The sequence below is a fragment of the Bombus bifarius genome, unplaced genomic scaffold, assembly GCF_011952205.1.
Source record: "Bombus bifarius isolate JDL3187 unplaced genomic scaffold, Bbif_JDL3187 scf7180000008026, whole genome shotgun sequence".
Classification (NCBI taxonomy): Eukaryota; Metazoa; Arthropoda; class Insecta; order Hymenoptera; family Apidae; genus Bombus; species Bombus bifarius.
In genome coordinates this window covers 411,421-431,522 of record NW_022884399.1, presented here as the reverse complement: position 1 = coordinate 431,522, position 20,102 = coordinate 411,421, and the positions used below count along the sequence as shown (strand labels likewise).

At 31.6% G+C, this 20,102-nt stretch overlaps 5 protein-coding genes across 8 annotated transcripts; 2 read left to right on the top strand and 3 right to left on the bottom strand.

Moving 5' to 3' along the window:
• Positions 1-117: 117 nt before the first annotated feature.
• Positions 118-3,988, top strand: LOC117207232 (leucine-rich repeat-containing G-protein coupled receptor 5A-like). 3 transcript variants are annotated; one of them, XM_033447223.1, is made up of 6 exons: positions 118-702; positions 1,770-1,975; positions 2,136-2,308; positions 2,457-2,690; positions 2,776-2,936; positions 3,169-3,987. In XM_033447223.1, exons 2-6 carry the CDS (start codon positions 1,780-1,782, stop codon positions 3,785-3,787), a joined length of 1,383 nt encoding a protein of 460 aa, XP_033303114.1. In that variant the 5' UTR covers positions 118-702; positions 1,770-1,779; the 3' UTR covers positions 3,788-3,987. The 3 variants fall into 3 exon arrangements, with proteins under 3 accessions (XP_033303114.1, XP_033303116.1, XP_033303115.1); XM_033447225.1 differs by lacking the exon at positions 1,770-1,975; XM_033447224.1 differs by lacking the exon at positions 118-702 and having other exon boundaries at positions 1,835-2,308; positions 3,169-3,988.
• Positions 3,989-4,068: 80 nt separating this feature from the next.
• Positions 4,069-6,674, bottom strand: LOC117207233 (lipoyltransferase 1, mitochondrial). 2 transcript variants are annotated; one of them, XM_033447227.1, is made up of 4 exons: positions 5,738-6,674; positions 5,191-5,298; positions 4,752-4,965; positions 4,069-4,690 (listed from the first exon to the last, which is right to left on the bottom strand). In XM_033447227.1, exons 1-4 carry the CDS (start codon positions 6,302-6,304, stop codon positions 4,341-4,343), a joined length of 1,239 nt encoding a protein of 412 aa, XP_033303118.1. In that variant the 5' UTR covers positions 6,305-6,674; the 3' UTR covers positions 4,069-4,340. The 2 variants fall into 2 exon arrangements, with proteins under 2 accessions (XP_033303118.1, XP_033303117.1); XM_033447226.1 differs by having other exon boundaries at positions 5,726-6,328.
• LOC117207235 lies at positions 6,389-6,706 on the bottom strand. The gene has a single exon (XM_033447228.1). It carries the CDS (start codon positions 6,670-6,672, stop codon positions 6,520-6,522), a length of 153 nt encoding a protein of 50 aa, XP_033303119.1. The 5' UTR covers positions 6,673-6,706; the 3' UTR covers positions 6,389-6,519.
• Positions 6,707-8,267: 1,561 nt separating this feature from the next.
• Positions 8,268-11,915, top strand: LOC117207228 (prolyl endopeptidase). Its single transcript, XM_033447212.1, has 13 exons — positions 8,268-8,448; positions 8,523-8,636; positions 8,853-9,076; positions 9,137-9,324; positions 9,404-9,629; positions 9,769-9,928; positions 10,011-10,211; positions 10,330-10,512; positions 10,613-10,726; positions 10,792-10,940; positions 11,010-11,222; positions 11,304-11,628; positions 11,696-11,915. The coding sequence occupies exons 1-13, from the start codon at positions 8,320-8,322 to the stop codon at positions 11,759-11,761; spliced, it is 2,292 nt and encodes a 763-aa protein (XP_033303103.1). The 5' UTR covers positions 8,268-8,319; the 3' UTR covers positions 11,762-11,915.
• Positions 11,916-12,753: 838 nt separating this feature from the next.
• On the bottom strand, positions 12,754-19,843 carry LOC117207231 (phospholipase ABHD3). Its single transcript, XM_033447222.1, has 7 exons — positions 19,537-19,843; positions 15,469-15,638; positions 14,877-15,087; positions 14,153-14,265; positions 13,710-13,947; positions 13,441-13,606; positions 12,754-13,322 (listed from the first exon to the last, which is right to left on the bottom strand). Exons 1-7 carry the CDS (start codon positions 19,768-19,770, stop codon positions 13,144-13,146), a joined length of 1,311 nt encoding a protein of 436 aa, XP_033303113.1. The 5' UTR covers positions 19,771-19,843; the 3' UTR covers positions 12,754-13,143.
• Between the last annotated feature and the right edge of the window lie 259 nt (positions 19,844-20,102).

Sequence of the window (20,102 nt, the reverse complement as noted above, 5' to 3'; positions counted from 1 at the left end):
AAAGCTTGTCACTGTACCGGAAACAGTGTATACTTTATATTTTTTATTTAAAGAACAAATTCATCCTTCCTATCAAATATATAAAATTAATTAAAAACATGTAATTTCAATCCGATAAAAAGTTCAATATTTTACAATTATTTCTCTGTTTCTTATACGATATCCTGCCTTGTAATGCAAAATTGTCGTATATTCAATATTTAATCGTAACAATGTCAAATTAGTACTTCGTGTCAGCTGAGGGCGCTAGTGACGAAACACAGTGGAGTGGATAGTCTGTGAGAGCAGCGATATATTTTGTTGGCCAATTCGTAGTAGCTTTCGCAAACCGGTAGATGACCGTGATTTTTAGTCCATTCCGAGTGATTTTGAGCAGCATAGAGTCGTAGGTACATCGATGAAAAATCGACTTCAGGTAAAAACGTAATTACGCCGATAAATGCGGCGTGGTCGGTAAAGGTGAGGCAGCTGCAGTGCCATACCGTATGCTTGTCATGGCGGCATGGAGGACGAGCAATGAAAATGGCCGGAAGATGCAAGGGGCAGTGGGGAGGGATGGTAAGGCCGAATAGAAGGCAGCGGTCCACGCGTTCTCAGCAGCCTATCCTAGATTTATTTCCGTGGATGTTGCGCAATAAACGCTACACTGTTAGCTCACTGAATGCTACCCCTCGTTTAACTTCGAAGAGATGCCAAGGGCTAGTGAGTAACATGTTAATTGTCATCGGCTGCCATTCTTTTCATCGCATAAAGGAGCGCGATTATGTTCGCCATGTATATGCGCTGTAATGTAATTTCTCGCTGTCAATGTAATGGAGACTTAGTCATCCTTGTATTATATTAATGCACCTCTTTAACGCTATCCACGTTTTGGCGTTCACATGGAAACGCTTTCCACACGGGGAATTTCGAATGAAAGAAGGCGCACGGAATTTTTACGGAAGGTTTTTATCGGTTTTCAAGAATCAGTAAATGAAAATAAAGAGGTACAACAAGTAGTTTACAGTACGCTTTCACTGTATCGATCATGAGAAAGCAACTCTATAAGAAAAACTAAATCACGTTTTAATTGTGTTTTCAAGTATGTCTCAGACTGAGGAACTTTATTTTTCTAAAAACTTGGTAATATAAATCTTATTATTTGACATTGCTTGGTTTCATCGTTATTATTTTTTTATTCATACTCAGATATGTCTATTAATAAACATACATACATCAAACTTATATCCTTATTAAAGCAAAAAGTTATTCAATCTTGATATCTTATTTAAATACATGCATGAATTCCATATGTTTTCACAGGAGAGTATTCTACGGTGTAGACAATAAAATCTGCGTTTTAATCACTGAATTAGCTACATTGCGAATATCAATTTGAAGAAACTTATTGAAGTTATCATTTTAATAACAAGAAATTTTAGAAAATTATTTTTTTTATTTCTAACAATAAAATTATAACAAGCTCAAAATTTGGAGGACCATATGATATGAATATTTCTTTTACTGATTACCATCCGTTTCTGATACGCCGTTGTTTCTGCCTATGAACGTATCAGTTAGATTAAAATATGTAATACAAAATGATGAATAATGCCTGATAAATAACATCTTACTTTTCATCGTACTCTTCTTTCACCCTTCGTTTAAGGAATAAAATTTCCAGTTGCTCCAATAGTTCTCAACATGAATAGAAAATAGTTCTCAACGTTTCAGTAATAAGGAAAAACATTAGGTAATAAATAATTGTATTCAGCTACTTTTTATTTCAAATTGCTTCATATGTTTTTCATTGCGGAAAACACATTGTTTCTGTCAAAAAAAATAATGGGAACGGTAAGAAAATTGAGACGATACGATGACGTATCTCAATCGTTAACACATTTATCCACGATATCCATCCAGTCATGTTGCAAGATAAGATTACATTGGCGGGGCAATCACGAGCCACAAGAAAACGCAATAATCTCTATCAGAAGTGAATTTGCTGTACTATTACTTCGAAAATCATTAGTTGCGGTATAAGTTTAACGAATTTTCGTGAAATCTATCGTTTACTTTTATTACCATGACCCATGGTATCGCCGTCTATTTAACCATTTCACTTATTTCGATGTTTTCCGCTTGCGGGACGACAGTTTTGACGCGACAATGCTCGTCGTTTTGCGTGTGTGACACTTGGTATGGTTTGGAGCGCGCTTCTTGTGTGGGCCGCCATCTTTACAGTATACATACAGGTGCACCGAACAACGTGCAAGCACTCGACTTATCGGATAATGTGATATCACTTTTAAGTAACTTCGAGTTAGCGGTATGTTTGAATTTATTAAATTATTTTTCTTTGTTTGTAATTATATGCAACTGAGTATAAATTTTATTGAAGCAAATTCTGATAATAATTTCACTAAAATATTGTGAATTTGTGCGCATAGTAAGTGAGAAATTGTTCATTACTTTAGGATGTTGGAATGACGAGATTAAAATACCTTAATCTTTCTGAGAATGCAATCAGTGAAATCGGCCTAAATGCTTTCGATGGCCTTACGAATTTAACGATCTTGGATTTATCGAAAAATAGACTCCATGATATTTCAGATGAAGTCTTTGAAAGAAACAGAAATCTACGAATCTTAATACTATCGAAAAATAATTTCAATTCGCATGTACCGAAATTACGATCCTCTTCGTTAATGGTATTACCATATGTATATCTGTGAAAAAATTATTATCTTCGATAAAAATTTCATTTTTAATAAGGTGAAGTAAATTTCGATGCAGGAACTAAGTTTGGATTCATGTCAGATTAGTCATTTACCTCCAGATACATTCAATGGACTCACGCACGTTCGTCGTCTCGATCTTTCAAATAATTTGATGATTCAGATGAGTACCATCGTCGTGCAAACATTGCATGTTTTGAACAAATTATCGTTAGAAGGGTACGATGAACAAAGCACATAAAATTAATATATGTATATCACGTTATTTTATTAACATAATTGTTTCGAATAAGAATTTAACTTTTACTCTTAAAACTTCATTACATTTTATTTGTTATCAATAATATTCACTTCTCAACATCTCGAATAATTGACATATCTTACCTTGTGTAGATATGTCAGAATTGTTCAAAAAACATAAACAAAATTTTCATTTTTTCATTCTTTCCAGAAATCCATGGTCTTGCAATAAAATTATGTTTGAGTTACAAACATATCTCAATGCTAAGAGCATCGAATTCAACGAAGTTTGCGGTAAGAAAATTAACGTAAAAAAATTCGAGAAAATGATTAATCTTCCCACAAAATCACGTAGTTATCATCATTTGGCAAATGCGAGTATGCTTTTTGATGAAACTAAATCGGTAACGGAATATAATGTATCGAATACACTGAAGGATAAAAATCTGTCAACATGTGAACAAATGATAAACCAAATGCATGTTGTCGATTATAAATCTGTAGTATATTGGTTTCTTCTTCTTGGTTTTATACTTGGTATTTCAAGTGGAGTATTCATTTCTTATATTTGGTTGTCGAGGATGTGTTTGTGTAACCGAAGATACAGGTATCACGAACAATTTAACGACGAATTAATAACCTCCCAACGACTGTCTTTGCTGGATTCGTATTTACAAGGACTCATAAGTAGCGATAGAAGTTTGATAGAATCTTGTCCAGGTACCCCGCCACCTCAATATCGTGATGTTATGCTACGACCTAACCTCTATCCACCAAGAGAATCGAATTTAAATAACAATGGTAACGGATATGGAGAAATGTATACATAATCTCAGAAGGTAACTTATTGTTGTAGTATGACAGGGAAAAGTAAAAATGCACATCACTACATTATTTATTCAGCATTGAAGCTTTAATTTTTGTTACATTACATATTTTTCATAGAATATTTTTTATATATGTTTGTTGTTATGCATCGTACATTAACGATTACATCATTGACCAATAACTAATAATTAGATTAATAGTAAAATTATTTACGAAAAAAGAAAACTGGATGAAAAATTTAGTAAATTAATTGTCGATAACTAATCATTAATGGCTACACGTATATATATATCTTTGTTAACAACATTTATTAACAAGAACAAACACGACTTATACGTGCATATAACAATAATGCAAAAATATAAAATCGATAGCTACATAACTAAAAGCGCATTTTTTATCATTTATATTACAATATAAGAAGAATTATAGGAGTAAAACTATATACAGTTCAGACTTATGCTAATAATGCGAGTTATCGTACAATAATTCGGTTCTCGTTTTGAACACAACGACAATTTAAGTACAATCATTGTTATTGTTCGATGGGTTTAATCATTGCGTGGCAATCATATTACTTTTATCTACATTTTGATTAGTACTTAGCGTAACAGTCTTGCAACCGATCGCGGTTATTATATTTTCCATTACTCCATGATCGTATCTCGTACCACGTAGATTAGTTATTACGCTCACGTCTTGACTAAAATCTTTCGATACCAAATTAGCTGGCAGCTTCATCTTGATTTCCTCAATGATGCCGTTTTGTATTTCTAGCGCCAAATTAAATTGATGGACTTTGTTGTCTTCAGTAGGTACATCTACAACGCGTGTTACCGTGAATTTCGGTGTTTTACCATAATTCCATTCCCAGGAACGAAATTCGCTTATTAATTTGTCCAATCCTGAAAATAATAATTAAAAAATATTAGACAAAGAATTATACCTTTTTTAATATTTATATACCTGGAAACCAGTCCTCGGTAGGATTGATATATTGAAATCCTTTTTGACGCTGAATGAGATCCTGTCCACCATCATCAAGAACAAGAGCTTTAGTGCGAAGATATTCCCAGCCTATTGCAGTAATGAGTTTGTCCATTCGAATATGAGAATTTATATCAATTAAATTTTTTATTGAAGATCGTATGGATGCAGTAGCATTTGTTTCTATACCATCCTGTAATACATACAAATAAACATATAAAAATATCAAATAAACATATTTTTTGAAATTTAAAATTATAAAAAAATTAAATTCTGTTTTTATATTCAGCAACTAGAAAGATTACATTTGAAAAAAGTATAAAAATTCTGTCATATTGTATTTTGAAGAAAGTAATTAGATCTTTTAATAGTGATTATAAATAATATCTATCTTGCAACATAATTGAAAATAATTTACCTTCTTCTTCTCGAGCGCTAAGCTTAAAGCTGTTTTGTTTACATTGACCAATAGGGTGCAGTGATGATATGCATTAGGCCGTCCTAATTTCGCTGCAGTACCAGATATCTGCGTTTTAAAATAGTTAAGGATATATAGGTAAATTTTTGCAAAGCGCAAAGCTTTGCTCTTATGTAGGTTGTTCCAACTGGGTTTTTAATGTTACTTCGTACAAAATAAAGAAAAGTCTGTTAGTGTTTTTCTCGAGAATATTCTACTTTTATAAAATGAATATAAATTTTTAAATAAATCGTTACACGCTATTAAAATTTTAGAATATACAACTAAGGATTCTGCAATATAAAACGTCACATACATATACACATGCCCCTTAAAGTTTTATAATAATTTTACAATTATTTTATATATATTTATTATTATTTTATAATTAACTTCGTTCCAGCAAATTAAACACCGACTAATGTAATCATTGAAAATGTAATTTTGGAACACCCTGAATAAAAAAATATATATGTAAGTATTTTTAATACATTACATGAAAGGATACTTTGTACTTCTCTTCGACAACGATGTCCTCGCGTTTATTAACCTCGGCTTCTACACCCCATTCCCGATACAAAGCTCTGGTAATGATGTCCAGATTATATCTTCGATTATACCGTTCCCGTGGCGTGAAGAAGGACAAATTCAAATTACCATGATCATGATAGACAGTGCCACCACCACTGTTACGTCGGACCAGAACTATACCGCGTTTTTCAGCCAGTTGAGTGTTGTGCTCAATCCATGGATTTTGATGTCGTCCTATTACTACACACGGGTCGTTACGCCATAGGAGTAATACGTGGTGATTCGTAAAATTATAGTTGTTATAGAGCCAATGTTCTAACGCTAAATTGGTGAACACATCTGTGGCTTGCGATATGAATACTGACTTCGTAATCGAATCATTAGCATCATTCTGCTTGTCGTTAAAGCTCGTTGAGTATTTACACATGTGATACAAATTGGGGGTGATATTGTATTGGGGTTTCCGTTTGATAATGATCATAAATCTGTTTATCAGAGACATTTTCCTTTCGTTGTGCACGTGTAAGTAGAATTTATTTTTCATACACACGCAAAATCACTGCCTATTTTTTTTATGTCACGATGAATCGAACGATAGGTACGTATGTCAGCACTGATATGAAAATCGTACTCCTTGGAAACGTTGTACGTGAAATCAGTCTTTAATTACTAAATTTGCGAGACTTCCTTTAACACCTCTGTTTTTGTAACGAAATCAGCCTTGACAATGTTTAATATTTTTGTCCGTAGATAGCACCCTTACTGACAAAATCTCGAAAAGTTAGATTGAATGGCTGTTATAGAAATTAGGTAATCGTGAAGGGCAATTGTTTGATGCAACCACTTCCACGTTTGATCCAGGGAGTTAATACGGTATCGGATACCTAAACAGTCTCGGCAGTCCTTTTGCATTCCTCCGTGTGCTGACAGTTTGGAAAGTATTCAAATTATCCGCAGCGAACGGTATACGGTGACTAGGGCGACCTCTTCCTCTCTATCGATGCGTAAATTCCGTCCAAGATAGAATCGCTGGTTCTTGTAACGTTACTACACTTGAGAATAAATTGCACGCAATTACGAATCGGAGCTAAAATTCACTGATGCACTCTCCGATTCACTGTGAATACTCTAGCGGGAGATTTTAATGTTATATAAACTCCTACTATAGTTGAAGAAAGTAGTGGGAGGTCTTTAAACCTCCATGCGGGAGGTTATCGAAGTTCACAGCACAAAGTACAGGCAGTACAGCTGACCTGCTCATGATAACACGTCACAAATGTATATATCTTCTTCTTCGTAATCGACTCTCTCCCACGAAGTTTCAGACTCGTAAATAGTACCATGCATATCCTTCCGTATTCTCCTTAATTTTTTCATATAAATATATTTGCTAAAAATTGTATTCTGTGTGAATTTTATTTATTGTAATATTGTCTGTTATTAGATTAAATAAAAAAATGTTAATAATGGAAAATTAATTTGTTATCAATTTTAAACTATGCTATTCCGTTTAAAGGTTATAAGTAATTACATTATATTTGGAAAAATAGTATCAGATTTTGTAAAAATATTTATATTACATGTATTTTTTTCAGTATTTTTAAATAACAAATATGGATAAAATAAAAATAAAGTTTATGTAAAATAGAGCATTAAAAATGTATATACCTCTTATTTTTTTATCTGTATAAACATTTGTCTTTATTGTACGATACTGTGCTTCGTATTTATATCCTAGTAACAGCTAAGTAATACTGTATGGTATTGGAAGAAGTAATTAAGGCCAATTTGATAAGAATATATCCCCTACTCTTCCGTATCATGCGTTCACACTACTATTGCATTTATAACTATGCTGATAAATGACATTTTTAATTACTCCGATACAAATTTTTTATCCTTATTGGCCCTTACCATACACACAACTGATCGCAGTTTGTCAGTTTTTTTTCAAATGTGTTTTATATCAACTGTCACGTGATTTTTATCTAATATTGTACGAATTGTCTTTAACCGCGCTCGTTAAAATGAAAGCTGATCATAATTTAATTTTGACTGGAACGTTTCATGTAGAAATCGCATACGTGAAATACGATTTCGTGAAGAACAAGATAAGATTTGTATTTTTTTAAGAAAAGCAGATACGACGAGCGCTTTATGCGTAATTATAATTTGCTATATTTAAACGAGTAACTTATATGTATTATCGAATTTGTTGAAGATACAATAAAAATATTTAATATTTATATTTTAATAATGTATAATTTTGCAATAGTAATGGTTTTAGCTAAACAAATATTTTACTACCCTTTATTTATAATATATATATATATATAAAGGATATAAATCTTTTTAAGACATTTATCAGAGTTTATTCAGAAAAGTAACAATTTTTGTACAATATATATATATATATATATATATATATATATATATATATCACTTATAGATTAATAGAATTTTGATTGTATTGGTGACTATTTTAACGTGTAATATTACAAAAAAGCATTTAGTTTATATTTCACAAAAAGTATGTGTTAAGTAAGAAAAATACGTATTATGGCTATGTTCTTAATTGCAAACATATCGACGAAAATTTGCTCACGTAAAATTCAAACTGGTATTTACAAGAATTTGCTTAGTAAGCGCCCACAATTTATTTGCGCATCGGCTTTTTCGACTGTGAAAGTAAGATTTTGTAGTAACATAATTGTCAGCGATACTGCCAAAATTTCAATTATATTATTTTGAAAAATATCTAGGTGCTGGATCCTACGATACGAAAACACATAGAAAATCAAAAAATAATGGAGAAATTGCAATATCCTGAAGCGTATCGCGATGAAACCATTGTCGATAATTATCATGGTGTCGAGGTTAGAATAAGAAAAAAGATAATCTTTTTAAATGAAGTTTATACGTAAATATGTTTATAAATAACATTTCTTTGATGATAGAAACAGTTTATCTTAATAAACTAATAGTAGTACGAGATATATTTCTACTTTTTAGTTAAACATAATGATAAATTTTATTCAAAATAGAAATTAAAAACAATATAAAGCATGAGACTTTATCATTCTTATTACCAGGTTCAAGATTCATATAGATGGTTAGAAGATCCTGATTCTGAAAAGACTAAAGCATTTGTTGATGCTCAGAATGCTGTTACCATACCATATTTAGCTTCATGCAAAGCACGTCAAGATATTCATGATCGATTAAAACAATTGTGGGATTTTCCAAAATATTCATGTCCTGCTAGATATGGAAATAAGTATTATTTCTATAAAAATACTGGCTTACAAAACCAAAGGTAATAATAGTAAATATTAATCTATGTTTGATTATTACACATGAATATTTCTTTTTCCAGTGTTCTGTATGTACAAGATACATTGGATAGTGAACCTAGAATATTCTTAGATCCAAATACTTTGTCAGAAGATGGTACCATTGCGATTACTAGTAGTAAATTTAGCGAAGATGGTAGCATATATGCATATGGTTTGTCTATTAGTGGATCTGACTGGTGTACAATCCACTTCATGAATACAGAAACTGGTACAATTTGCATTTTTATCTGTAAAAAGAATTTATAATTACATGGCTCATAGTCTCAATGCTTAAATAATACATATAGGTGAAAAATACCCAGAAATTTTGGAAAAAGTAAAATTTTCTCCAATAACATGGACTCACGACAATCGTGGAATCTTTTATGGTTGTTACCCAGATCAAAAAGGTAAAACCGATGGTTCAGAAACAGAAGGTAATCGAGATCAAAAGCTATGCTATCATATTGTTGGTACACCTCAGTCAGAAGATGTCATTGTAGTTGAATTTCCTGAAGAACCTTTATGGAGGATGTGAGTGATACATTATGTATGTGTTTTAACAAAGTTGATTAATTGTAAATACGTATGATTGCATCCTATGTGTTTCATGCAAACATATTTGATTAAATATTACCTAACACACTTGTTGCATATGTTTCTCTGTCTTTAGAGGCGCACAAGTTTCTGATTGTGGAAAATGGTTAATTGTTACACCTGTGAAAGATTGTAGAGATAATTTAGTTTACTTTACGGAATTGAAACCAGAGAAGAAAATAGCAGAAAAGTTACAATTAACCCAAGTAGTTGACAAACTTGAAGCTGATTATGAAGTTAGTGATAATAGTAGCATGAATATTTATTCTTTTAGTTTTAATATTTTTTTTACTACTTAACCTTTTCTTTCCTAATTAGTATGTAACAAACGATGATACCAAGGCAATATTTCGGACAAATAAAAACGCGCCGAATTACAAATTAATAGCTATAGATTTATTGGATTATAAGCAAGAAAAATGGGTTGATCTTTTACCAGAACATCCTGATAATGTATTAGATTGGGCATGTGCAGTTGACGGTGATAAATTTGTAGCTTGTTATATTGCAGATGTTAAGGTAACCATGAATTAATATTACTCAAAACAAATACAAAAAATTGTAACATTGTGATGGAAAAATTTAAACAAAGTAAAAATGAAGTTATGATGTCATTAATCTTGTTTGTTTTTTGTAGAATATTTTACAATTACACAGTTTAACAAGTGGTGAAAAACTTAGAATATTTCCGCTTGATGTTGGTACAATAGTTAATTTTGCGGGACAAAAAAAATATTCCGAAATATTTTATCAATTCAAATCATTTCTAGTTCCTGGTATTATATACAGAGTTGATTTGAAAAATGAAGAAGAACCACAAGTTAGTATTAACTTCACAAATAATAGTGATATTACTAGGAACGTAACTTTAAAGAAAATTAAAAACAATTGTATGTGTATATATATAAATGTATTTATAGGTACTACGCGAAATTAAAGTAAAAAATTTTGATCCAAGTTTGTACAAGACTAGTCAAATATTTTATACAAGCAAAGATGGTACAAAGATTCCAATGTTTATAGTAATGAAACATGTAAGTATTGTTTAAATTCATTAAATTTATACTAAACAAAGTACAATAATGGATCTTTTATTTAGGATGCAGTTTTGGATGGTTCCATGCCAGCTTTATTATATGGCTACGGAGGCTTTAATGTTAGCATTCAACCGACGTTTAGCGTTACAAAGCTGGTGTTTGTTCAGCATTTAAATGGAGTACTTGCCGTGGCAAATATTCGTGGTGGCGGGTAAGTTGAGTAAGCAACGACGTTAGTTGAATGTGTTTCTGATATATAATATTTTATTATGTATTTTAGTGAATATGGAGAAAAATGGCATAATGGGGGACGATTTTTTAACAAACAAAATGTATTTGATGATTTCCAAGCCGCTGCTGAATATTTGGTTGAAAAAGGATATACCACTTCTTCGAAACTAAGTATTTTAGGTGCCAGTAATGGAGGTTTATTAGTTGCTGCATGCGTAAATCAAAGACCTGATCTGTTTGGTGCTGCAATTGCTCAAGTTGGGTAAGTCGATATGCTAATTCTATTAAAAAATGTTGATCTTCTATTTTATCTTATATTTTATGTTTTACATTTATCGTACAGGGTAATGGATATGTTACGTTTCCATAAATTTACCATTGGTGTTGCCTGGGTATCTGATTACGGTAGTTCGGATGACCCAAAACATTTTGAAAATCTTTTAAAATATTCCCCGTTGCATAATGTGAGAATCCCGGAGAATGGACAGTATCCCGCAACATTATTATTAACTGCCGATCACGATGATCGAGTAGTACCATTACACAGTCTAAAACTTATCGCCACTCTGCAGTGTACATTGGGAAAATTACCACAACAAACAAATCCTTTACTAATTAAAATAGAGACTAAAGCCGGACATGGTGGTGGAAAACCGACTATGAAAGTGGTTAGTATTAACATATAATAATTAACTGATCATGCATGCATAATTAACATTGTATTTTTCATTTCAGATCGAAGAGAGTACAGACATTTTAGCATTTATTGTGAAGTCATTGAACTTAGAATTTAAATTGTAACATATATCGAGAATATTAACATTCTTATATTTGATACTAAGTACAGGTCTTTTAACACAATTCTGTCTATGGATCAAATCCTTTGTACTTTATCCTTCTTTGATTGCTGTGTTACTAATGTGGATATAATATGTTAGTAGGGAGAAAAAAAAAATGAGAAACTTACTTTGTTCCTAACAGTTAATTGGACAGAATTAATTTTAATACATTCGAAAACATTATTGCTATACAATGGGAAGTGTTTTTACATTATGACCGTTCATATTACGAAATAATATTTCGAAATATTCTAGAATGCTTTTTAGCAAATTATTTTATAGTAAAAATCTTTTTTGTATCAAATAAAAAATTTATGTAATTTACTATAGCCTACCTCTCCCATTTAATGTAACAAAATACATTTTCTAATTCACGTTACTAACTTCTAGGATTAAGTGATAATATTGATCAAATTCTATATAATGTGATTTTTTATTTTTATTAAATATTGAATAACAAGAAAAGATTTTATTGATAAAATATATTATTGAACTTTTACGTTTTACGTACATTTAACATTAAAAAATTAGTAAAAATAATATAGGATATCTTATTTTTTTTACAATATTTGTTTATAAAGTTTATAACAGAAACTATATATAAAATTTAACAACATACATTAACAATATGTTTGTCTCTAACTGCTATAATAGTATCACAATTCATAATATGTAGTCCTTAAATGTGGATTTATGCGTTTTTAATATTATTAAATTTATTAATCAAATTTCAACATTAGCTCTTGGAAATAGAGTGTTAATATAACGAATATGTTTGTTTGTACTTTCCAGATTAATTTGTTCAGGAACTTTTATTTATTATAATCTTGTGCGAAATATTTATAATGAACGAAATAAATTATTGAATGATACATTACAAAACTATTTCAAACGACTTAAATTGTTTATATTCTTTAATTTGAAGCAAATTTGCCCGAATACAAAGCAAATATATAAAACTAAAGTGTCATTTATTTTGAAAATAAGATATGCATAACAAAAGTTCATATTAAACACTTAGTATATTAAAAATAAATATAACATTACTAGCAAAAACGAATATGTGCATTTTATTTTTATACATTGTTCTATGTGCTTGTAAAAAATTATATCTATATATATTATGTTATTAACTAATATTTCGTAGGTCGTTCATGAAAATCTTTTTAGTATAAAAGCGGAGGAAAGTCAATAGTTCTTAGTACTATTTACATCGCATGTGCAATACCCTGAATATGATTAATTATGGCACGTGATAGACTTAACGCAATGCCTGAACGCAAATATTAATGTTTAGATTTGAATGCATTGATATATAATTTGTAAGTTCATTTAATTTCCATATCACATTTGACAATCGAAACCAGTAGTGAACAGAGCGGTGAAGAATTGTGAAAACAGTTTACCCATGTATTGTTCTTCTTTTACTGGCCACATACCCTCCATGAAACCAATGTGACCGCCGCGGGATGTTACAACAACAGCTACATTTTTAGTTTCTGATATTTCTTTTACTGGTATGGCTAAACGAAAAAAAGATATTAAAAAAGGTTATTATCATAAATAAATTATCTTAAATAAATAATATAAAAAATAAGCACGACTAATGTAATCATTTGGTGACTTAAAATAATAAGTTACCTTGAAATGGTTGAAATGGGTCGTCTGCAGCGCTGAGACACAATAACGGCACGTCAATCAAATGTAATTTGTCATGTATGGTTGCATTGGAATAGTATTCCTCTACATTTTTGTAACCGAATTGTTTCACCGTAAAATGTGAATCAAACTCTCTCAATGTTTGACTCTGATCACATAAAGAAAGAAAACACAGTTTAAAAATAATAACATTAATTTTAAATAAATTTTAAAAGTAAATATTTTATAGTAATTCTAGTAGACAAGCTTACTTTAAGAATAGTGTCAATGTCAACGTCGAACATTCCGGTTTCCGAAGAATAGTGTAAACGCCGTAAATTCTTACGAAGTGTGCTGGCCAAATACTTATTTAACATCAAATTAAAATAATTCTCTTCCGTACTTTTCGTTGCAGCGAATACGTTCCATGGCACGGATATCAAGAATCCCCCTTTTAGTTTTCCTTTTGCCATTACTCCTTGTCGTGCTAAATAATTACCTAAAATTAATCTGAAAAAATACATGCATAACAAAAGAAATTATTATTATATCGCTACTGATACTGTCATAATATATTAATTACATCTCTTATGTGCCTTCTGTGTATAGATACGAAGACGATGAACAAACAAATGATTTACACACACACATATACACATATATATATGACACTTATACAACTGTTTTGCATATAAGGAAAAGATTTTCTCATTACCCTCCCATCGAGATTCCTGTCGCTCCCAGGGGCACATGAGGGTGAATCTTCTTCACGTATTCGATAACCTCTGATAAATCGTCACTATTTGCAGCGCAATACATTCGTGGAGTCTGAAATTGTACAATTATTTGATTAAACTTCCATTCCAATTTCCAAGAAAGAAGGATAAGTAGACTGAACGTGTAGAATTGAAACAACTCGAGAACAATAAGATAAAATACCATTGACTTTGTTCTCAATGCATTTTCATTCATTCATCAATTTGATAGAGTTGTACATATACAGGGTGATCGGTAACTGGTGGTACAAGCGGAAAGGGGGTGATTCTACGCGAAAAAAGAAGTCGAAAATGTAGAATACAAATTTTTCGTTTGAGGCTTTGTTTTCGAGAAAATCGACTTTGAATTTTCGCTCGGTACGCGTGCGGTACGTTATAACGGATCTCACTGTAGATCGTTGTCTCGATGGAAAAATTAAAAAAAAAGAAAAAAAAATTTTTATTCTATATTTTCGACTTCTTTTTTCGCGTAGATTCACCCCCTTTCCGCTTGCACCACCAGTTACCAACCACCCTGTATATATATATATATATATAGTAATATGTACATGTATATAATACATATTACTAAATATAAATTACTAAAACAGACAAGTTAATAAAGGAATATGATAGAAAGATCGATACATATTTTTTATACAAAATTTATATATGTTCCTATACCTTTAATTCTACGCCTCCTAATCCCCTGTTGTTGAAGATTACGCATCGTATCCCAACTTTTTTTGCGGACGAGACAAGGCACTTGATATATTCTGCTTGACTTGCGCCGGTGAGTCCTGGCAGAATAATCACGATGGGCGAAGTAACGGAACATCCCTGTTCCGCCCAATCCAGAGCCACTTCACCCCCATCCGACAAGGTCAGAATCTCTCTGTGAGACAATTGATTAATTAGATCGAAAGCAAACGAGTCTGGTAATTAGCTTGTAATCGTGCACTTCAAGACAAGAGCGGTCATTAATCTTTGCTTGTACCATGCCACAATAAGTTCTTCTGACGTAAGAAAAAAAGTATACATTACTTAGGATAATTAATATTCTGGTATAAAAATGCTAGTATTTGAATCAACAATTTAATACAAAAATAATTTGATTAACAATTAACATCTTTGATTTTTATATTTCAATTCCAGTCAGATAATTTTCCTTATTTTCAATTGTAAGCTTCCTTTATTGCACTATTTTTTTTCTCTTCTCATATGGGAATTGATTTTGTACAAAAGTGGGAATAACGTTAGACGTAAACTTACCAACCTTTTATAGTGAATAGGTGGCAAGATTCGCGATCTAAGAAGGCTTGCTATAATGGTTTGTGCTCTGGATTCGAAACACCATAGGGTTGGCCAAAACTTGTTCCTCACTAGAGATACGTGCTCTTCTAGAAATGATCGGAATGGTCCATTCGCACATACCAGCATAGGCGTCTGAAAGTCATTTAAAAGGCTTGCTATTTTTTTCATCAACTTATTGGTCGCAATGAGCGGTCTGATCAACGAACATTAGAGCTGAGCAGCTGCAGGGGATTGAAGATAATTTATAAGTACCAAAGAAATTGAAAGAATATATTTATTCATGATAACTTTTTGTTGCTTGACTGCTGTAATCACCTTTCAATTATTATGTACTATTACTGGAAAATATTTTTTGATATATTAATTTAATAACGAATTACAAATTCTTTGTAGATATAAACTTAGGAAACATTCGATTATTGTATGAAAATGGGGAGCCAAGTGTTGTAAATTATGAAGATAGAGAAACGATTCTATTTCTTGAAATTAAAATTTTAGACTTGCTAAATATAGAAATGGATAATGCGAGTGAAAGAGAAAGAGGGACTGAGGGTCGGGAACATTCGACAAATATTAAAGAGTCACAACAAGCTGCAAACTTTAACTCAAAAAATTTTTATTTTTGATTTGTGGTCGATGAAACTTTTACCAACACATTTGTTATATGTTTCTGACTAAAATGACATCAGACACAATATAATTTAGCGTATATTTGCTTATTTAATAAACGATAACTAAATATATATCAGTAAGTAAATATAATTCAGATTATATCATGTTTGGTCTTATTTTCATCAGAAAGATTTCTTAAATACATTAGTAAAAGTTTCATTAAAAGAAAGTCAAAAATAAAAATGTTTTACTTTTGAATTAGTACCTAAATACATTGTCTCAACGATATCTGATACTGGATCATATTACATTACTCGATTGCGGCGGGCCATCGAGCCTCTGGCTAGGTTAGGGGGCCCAGGTCTCGCACCCCCCTCCCCCCATTTCTCCGCTCGTAGTAGGGATGACGACTGTGCAATTATGCACAGGGTCTGTTTGTACGATTATCGGATGTTTCCTGTAATTATTCATAAGTTTTTATGAACGAATAAAATGTTTATTTCACGAGTAGCGTTTCTTGTACTGTATGTACATGACTCATAAAAAAAATTTAAAGAGAAGTAGATTAATTATCATCGGTATCATCATTCATAAAGAACTTTCTGTGATAGTGGATATAAAATAGATAAAGACTATAATTTGTATCAGTTTTTGGAAAAAAATATTTATATATTCTCAGATGATTTGATGTTACATATATGGTGAGTTGATGTTACGTAAGCCATAAACACAATTTTCATTTCCATAAAAAGAAATCGATTAATATACATATATAACATAGACTTGAACTAGTACATAGTACATTTATGTAAGTTATTTAAATTCTATGTTTTGCTACATGTACAAGGTTATGCATTTAACTCGGAACCCGCGCTTGCAGTACATTGAGTATGTACTGTGAGAATGGCAACAGTGTAGCATGAGGCTTACTACTCCAATCAAATGTTGTGAACCAACTATGAGCTGTCGAATACTGATAGTAAATCTGTGATTTAAAGATACGTTCGTGTTCTTATTGTTCTAACATAAATAACTTCTATTGTTCTCCGACTAGTTCGAACGCAGTTCACAACAATTGTGGCATTTGAATGCGATTTTGAATAAAAATTACATTGCAATTACATTTCAGATAAGCTAAATTCTGTTATTAAAAAATTGAGCTACATATGCAAACAAAATCGCGTTCGCTTGCGTGTTTCGAAGTTTCGGGAGCTCGCAGGAACATGAAATCGTTGAGTGAAAATTTGCCAGGTTCGCTTTTTCAGCGATCGTCCTTTCCTTATTGCGATGTTAAATTTAAAGTCCTTCGGCGATAACCAAACTACTCTGTGTTCTCACTTAATTATACTTCTAATAACAGCTAATAAATGGCTTACGACATTTGATTGTAGTAGGAAGCGTATATGTTACATTGTGACCGCTTCAATATTCTCGTGAGCGCCGATCCTGAGTTAAATGAATAACCTACCCTGTACGTATAGAAAGTTTACGTTATTGAAGTACGATAACTTAAATTTACAAAAGTAAGATTTCTTCCATTGTTCTGTTTATATTGATACAAAACTGTACGTTAATGTATGGAAATACATTGTCCGTTTCCATTTACACTTTAACCACAAAAAAACCACATATGCTCCTTGCATGTGTTTGCAGCAAGTGTAACATAATCTCTCCACTAGGTTCTGTAAATACTTTAAGATCACTATATATTCCACGTCTTTAGATCGAATGAAAAAAGGAGAGAAAGGTAAAATCAACCAATATACTGTCCTGAGAAGATATTCTGCACATCGATTTTTTTCCCTGATGAACATTCTTTTTCATGATGAATAATTTTTTAAATTTCACTGTTTTTGTCTGCTTTCTTGCCACATTCAGATTTGTATTTTGTATTCTTTAGTTTCTGATCACGCTAGAAACTCACTACTAGATATATATTTACTGCTTTCAATAAATCGTAAAAACAGATTTAATGTTTATCTATGTATGTAGATAATAATTGAGCACGTGAATACAGAGATGTTTATGATTACCTAGTATTGTATTATTTTCAATTCGAGTAGTTGTTATTTAGCAAATACATACGATGTTACCTGTTCCGGTGTTGCGTGCGCTGCGCGCGCACACCGAATGCGCATACAATATGTTCAGTGCAAGTGCCTCGGAGTTTTTAAGGTCGAATTAATAGATGATACATCTCCTCGTGGCTCGTACGAACCATGAAGGGTGTGTGAGAGTTCCAAGTATTCGTAATCGAATCATATCGCGGAAGTCCTGATAATATATCGATATAAATTAATAAACTGATAAGAAAAAATTCTTTGACTTTGAAAATTTCTCGATAGATTAATCAAACGTGATTATCACGAAACTTTAATAACGTTGCAAAAGATCTATTTAGGTCGTACCATTAATAGATTAGACACGAAATATTAAATTAATATGAAATATACAGCAAATATCTTCTATTGTATATTGCAATTTTTAAGTAATTCATATCAAATAATATGAATTCTTCATCGTTATTTATAAACAAGTTGCTTATATATGATATTAGAGATATTAGACTTTCAGGGATGGATTATGTGTGGTTAAGGTTAATGTACTTTAAAATTATCAATGCGGTTATTGATGATTCAACTTTGTAGTTTTCCCTCATCATGAGCCACATCTCCGAGTAGCGATTATTTCTCCGTGAAAGTCTAAATAACTTTCGCTTACAATTAGCCTCAGAATGAATTTAATGTTTCAAGTTGTGTTGGCGAAGTTTATCTTTCTACAATAAATGGCGTTAATAGAATGAAGGCAGACACTATAGACGCGTGACTCTGGACTAAATGTGGTGCTGATTGAATTTAACGAAGGTTAAAAGTCTGCGGATAAATGCTATCCGCCGCGCCGTCGTGTATAATTCAATTGCAAATTTAGATTCAGTTCCAAAATATTCATACGTGGGAACTTGTTTACCTATTATTCAATTTTACTTTCAATCATGTACCAATTTCTGTATTATTCTTTTATATTATCGATATATATATATCGATTTATATTAATAACATTAAAAGTTTATATTAAAGTTATTATTTTAAAATTTTCTGTTATCTATCTTCTTTTAGAAAAACGTTTAATTTATAAATATAGTATCTTCTCTAGAAACATAAATAATATATCATTCATAATATTTAAATTATCATTTTATATCCCCATCATTTTTCTCTAAAATCCACAAGTACATTGGTATTACCGTCATAAAATCATATTAAGTACCTGTACTCAATCGGTCAATTTATTAATGATTCATAATAAAGTATACTTCATTTTTTTCCATTGTTCTATTCGCGCGATTCATAACTAATAATTAATTTCCGGAAAAATAGTAACAAAATGAAACAGAAGGTGTATTTATCAAGTTACTCACTTTAACAACTTCAAAAAGATAATAAGCGCAGAATCCAACGCCCAGCAGCGCCCCGTAGTAGGTCGTCGGAATGTCGAGAAGTGGTCCGAATAAATTCAACATCGTGCACTTTATCGATATGTGCGACGTGCGACAGCTGCTGTCACTGGCGTGACGTGAACTCCAATGATTACCAAGACCGTTGACAATCTTTGCTCGCCGAATGCCGATAGCGAACAGCCGATTGCTAAGCATTAGGATGGACTCGGTTGACCACGCGCATGACGTTCGAATAATTGAACAGCCAACTACATATAGATGTATCTCACTAGACGACCAACCGGTACCGCTAGTCATACATCGACTATACAGAAACGTATACTCGAGATTCAGTCACGTGCACACCAGTGAATCTCACATTCATAGACTAACACTTATGTCACTCTATACGTATACGCATTCAGAGTATAGGAGTCGTGTGCAAGGTATACAATATACCTGCAACCGAGAATTATGTAATATGTACAATGATTTCAACTTTTATATTAGCACCGTCAATGCAACTATGCTTCGATCATTTTACACGT

What these genes read in the sequence shown, in the direction of transcription:
- LOC117207231 (XM_033447222.1), bottom strand. Translation starts at nt 19,770, where the DNA reads ATGCTTAGCAATCGGCTGTTCGCTATCGGCATTCGGCGAGCAAAGATT. An exon ending in TAGGAGGCGTAGAATTAAAG is followed by an intron (nt 14,266 to 14,876) that starts GTATAGGAACAT and finishes GTACAATTTCAG; the next exon opens with ACTCCACGAATGTATTGCGC. An exon ending in CCCATTTCAACCATTTCAAG is followed by an intron (nt 13,323 to 13,440) that starts GTAACTTATTAT and finishes TTTTTCGTTTAG; the next exon opens with CCATACCAGTAAAAGAAATA.
- LOC117207228 (XM_033447212.1), top strand. Translation starts at nt 8,320, where the DNA reads ATGGCTATGTTCTTAATTGCAAACATATCGACGAAAATTTGCTCACGT. An exon ending in GAAGAACCTTTATGGAGGAT is followed by an intron (nt 9,630 to 9,768) that starts GTGAGTGATACA and finishes CTCTGTCTTTAG; the next exon opens with AGGCGCACAAGTTTCTGATT. An exon ending in GCTGCAATTGCTCAAGTTGG is followed by an intron (nt 11,223 to 11,303) that starts GTAAGTCGATAT and finishes TTTATCGTACAG; the next exon opens with GGTAATGGATATGTTACGTT.
- LOC117207232 (XM_033447223.1), top strand. Translation starts at nt 1,780, where the DNA reads ATGTTTTTCATTGCGGAAAACACATTGTTTCTGTCAAAAAAAATAATG. An exon ending in CGCAATAATCTCTATCAGAA is followed by an intron (nt 1,976 to 2,135) that starts GTGAATTTGCTG and finishes GCGGGACGACAG; the next exon opens with TTTTGACGCGACAATGCTCG. An exon ending in TACGATCCTCTTCGTTAATG is followed by an intron (nt 2,691 to 2,775) that starts GTATTACCATAT and finishes ATTTCGATGCAG; the next exon opens with GAACTAAGTTTGGATTCATG.
- LOC117207235 (XM_033447228.1), bottom strand. Translation starts at nt 6,672, where the DNA reads ATGCAAAAGGACTGCCGAGACTGTTTAGGTATCCGATACCGTATTAAC.
- LOC117207233 (XM_033447226.1), bottom strand. Translation starts at nt 6,304, where the DNA reads ATGAAAAATAAATTCTACTTACACGTGCACAACGAAAGGAAAATGTCT. An exon ending in TAGCGCTCGAGAAGAAGAAG is followed by an intron (nt 4,966 to 5,190) that starts GTAAATTATTTT and finishes TATGTATTACAG; the next exon opens with GATGGTATAGAAACAAATGC. An exon ending in TACCGAGGACTGGTTTCCAG is followed by an intron (nt 4,691 to 4,751) that starts GTATATAAATAT and finishes TATTATTTTCAG; the next exon opens with GATTGGACAAATTAATAAGC.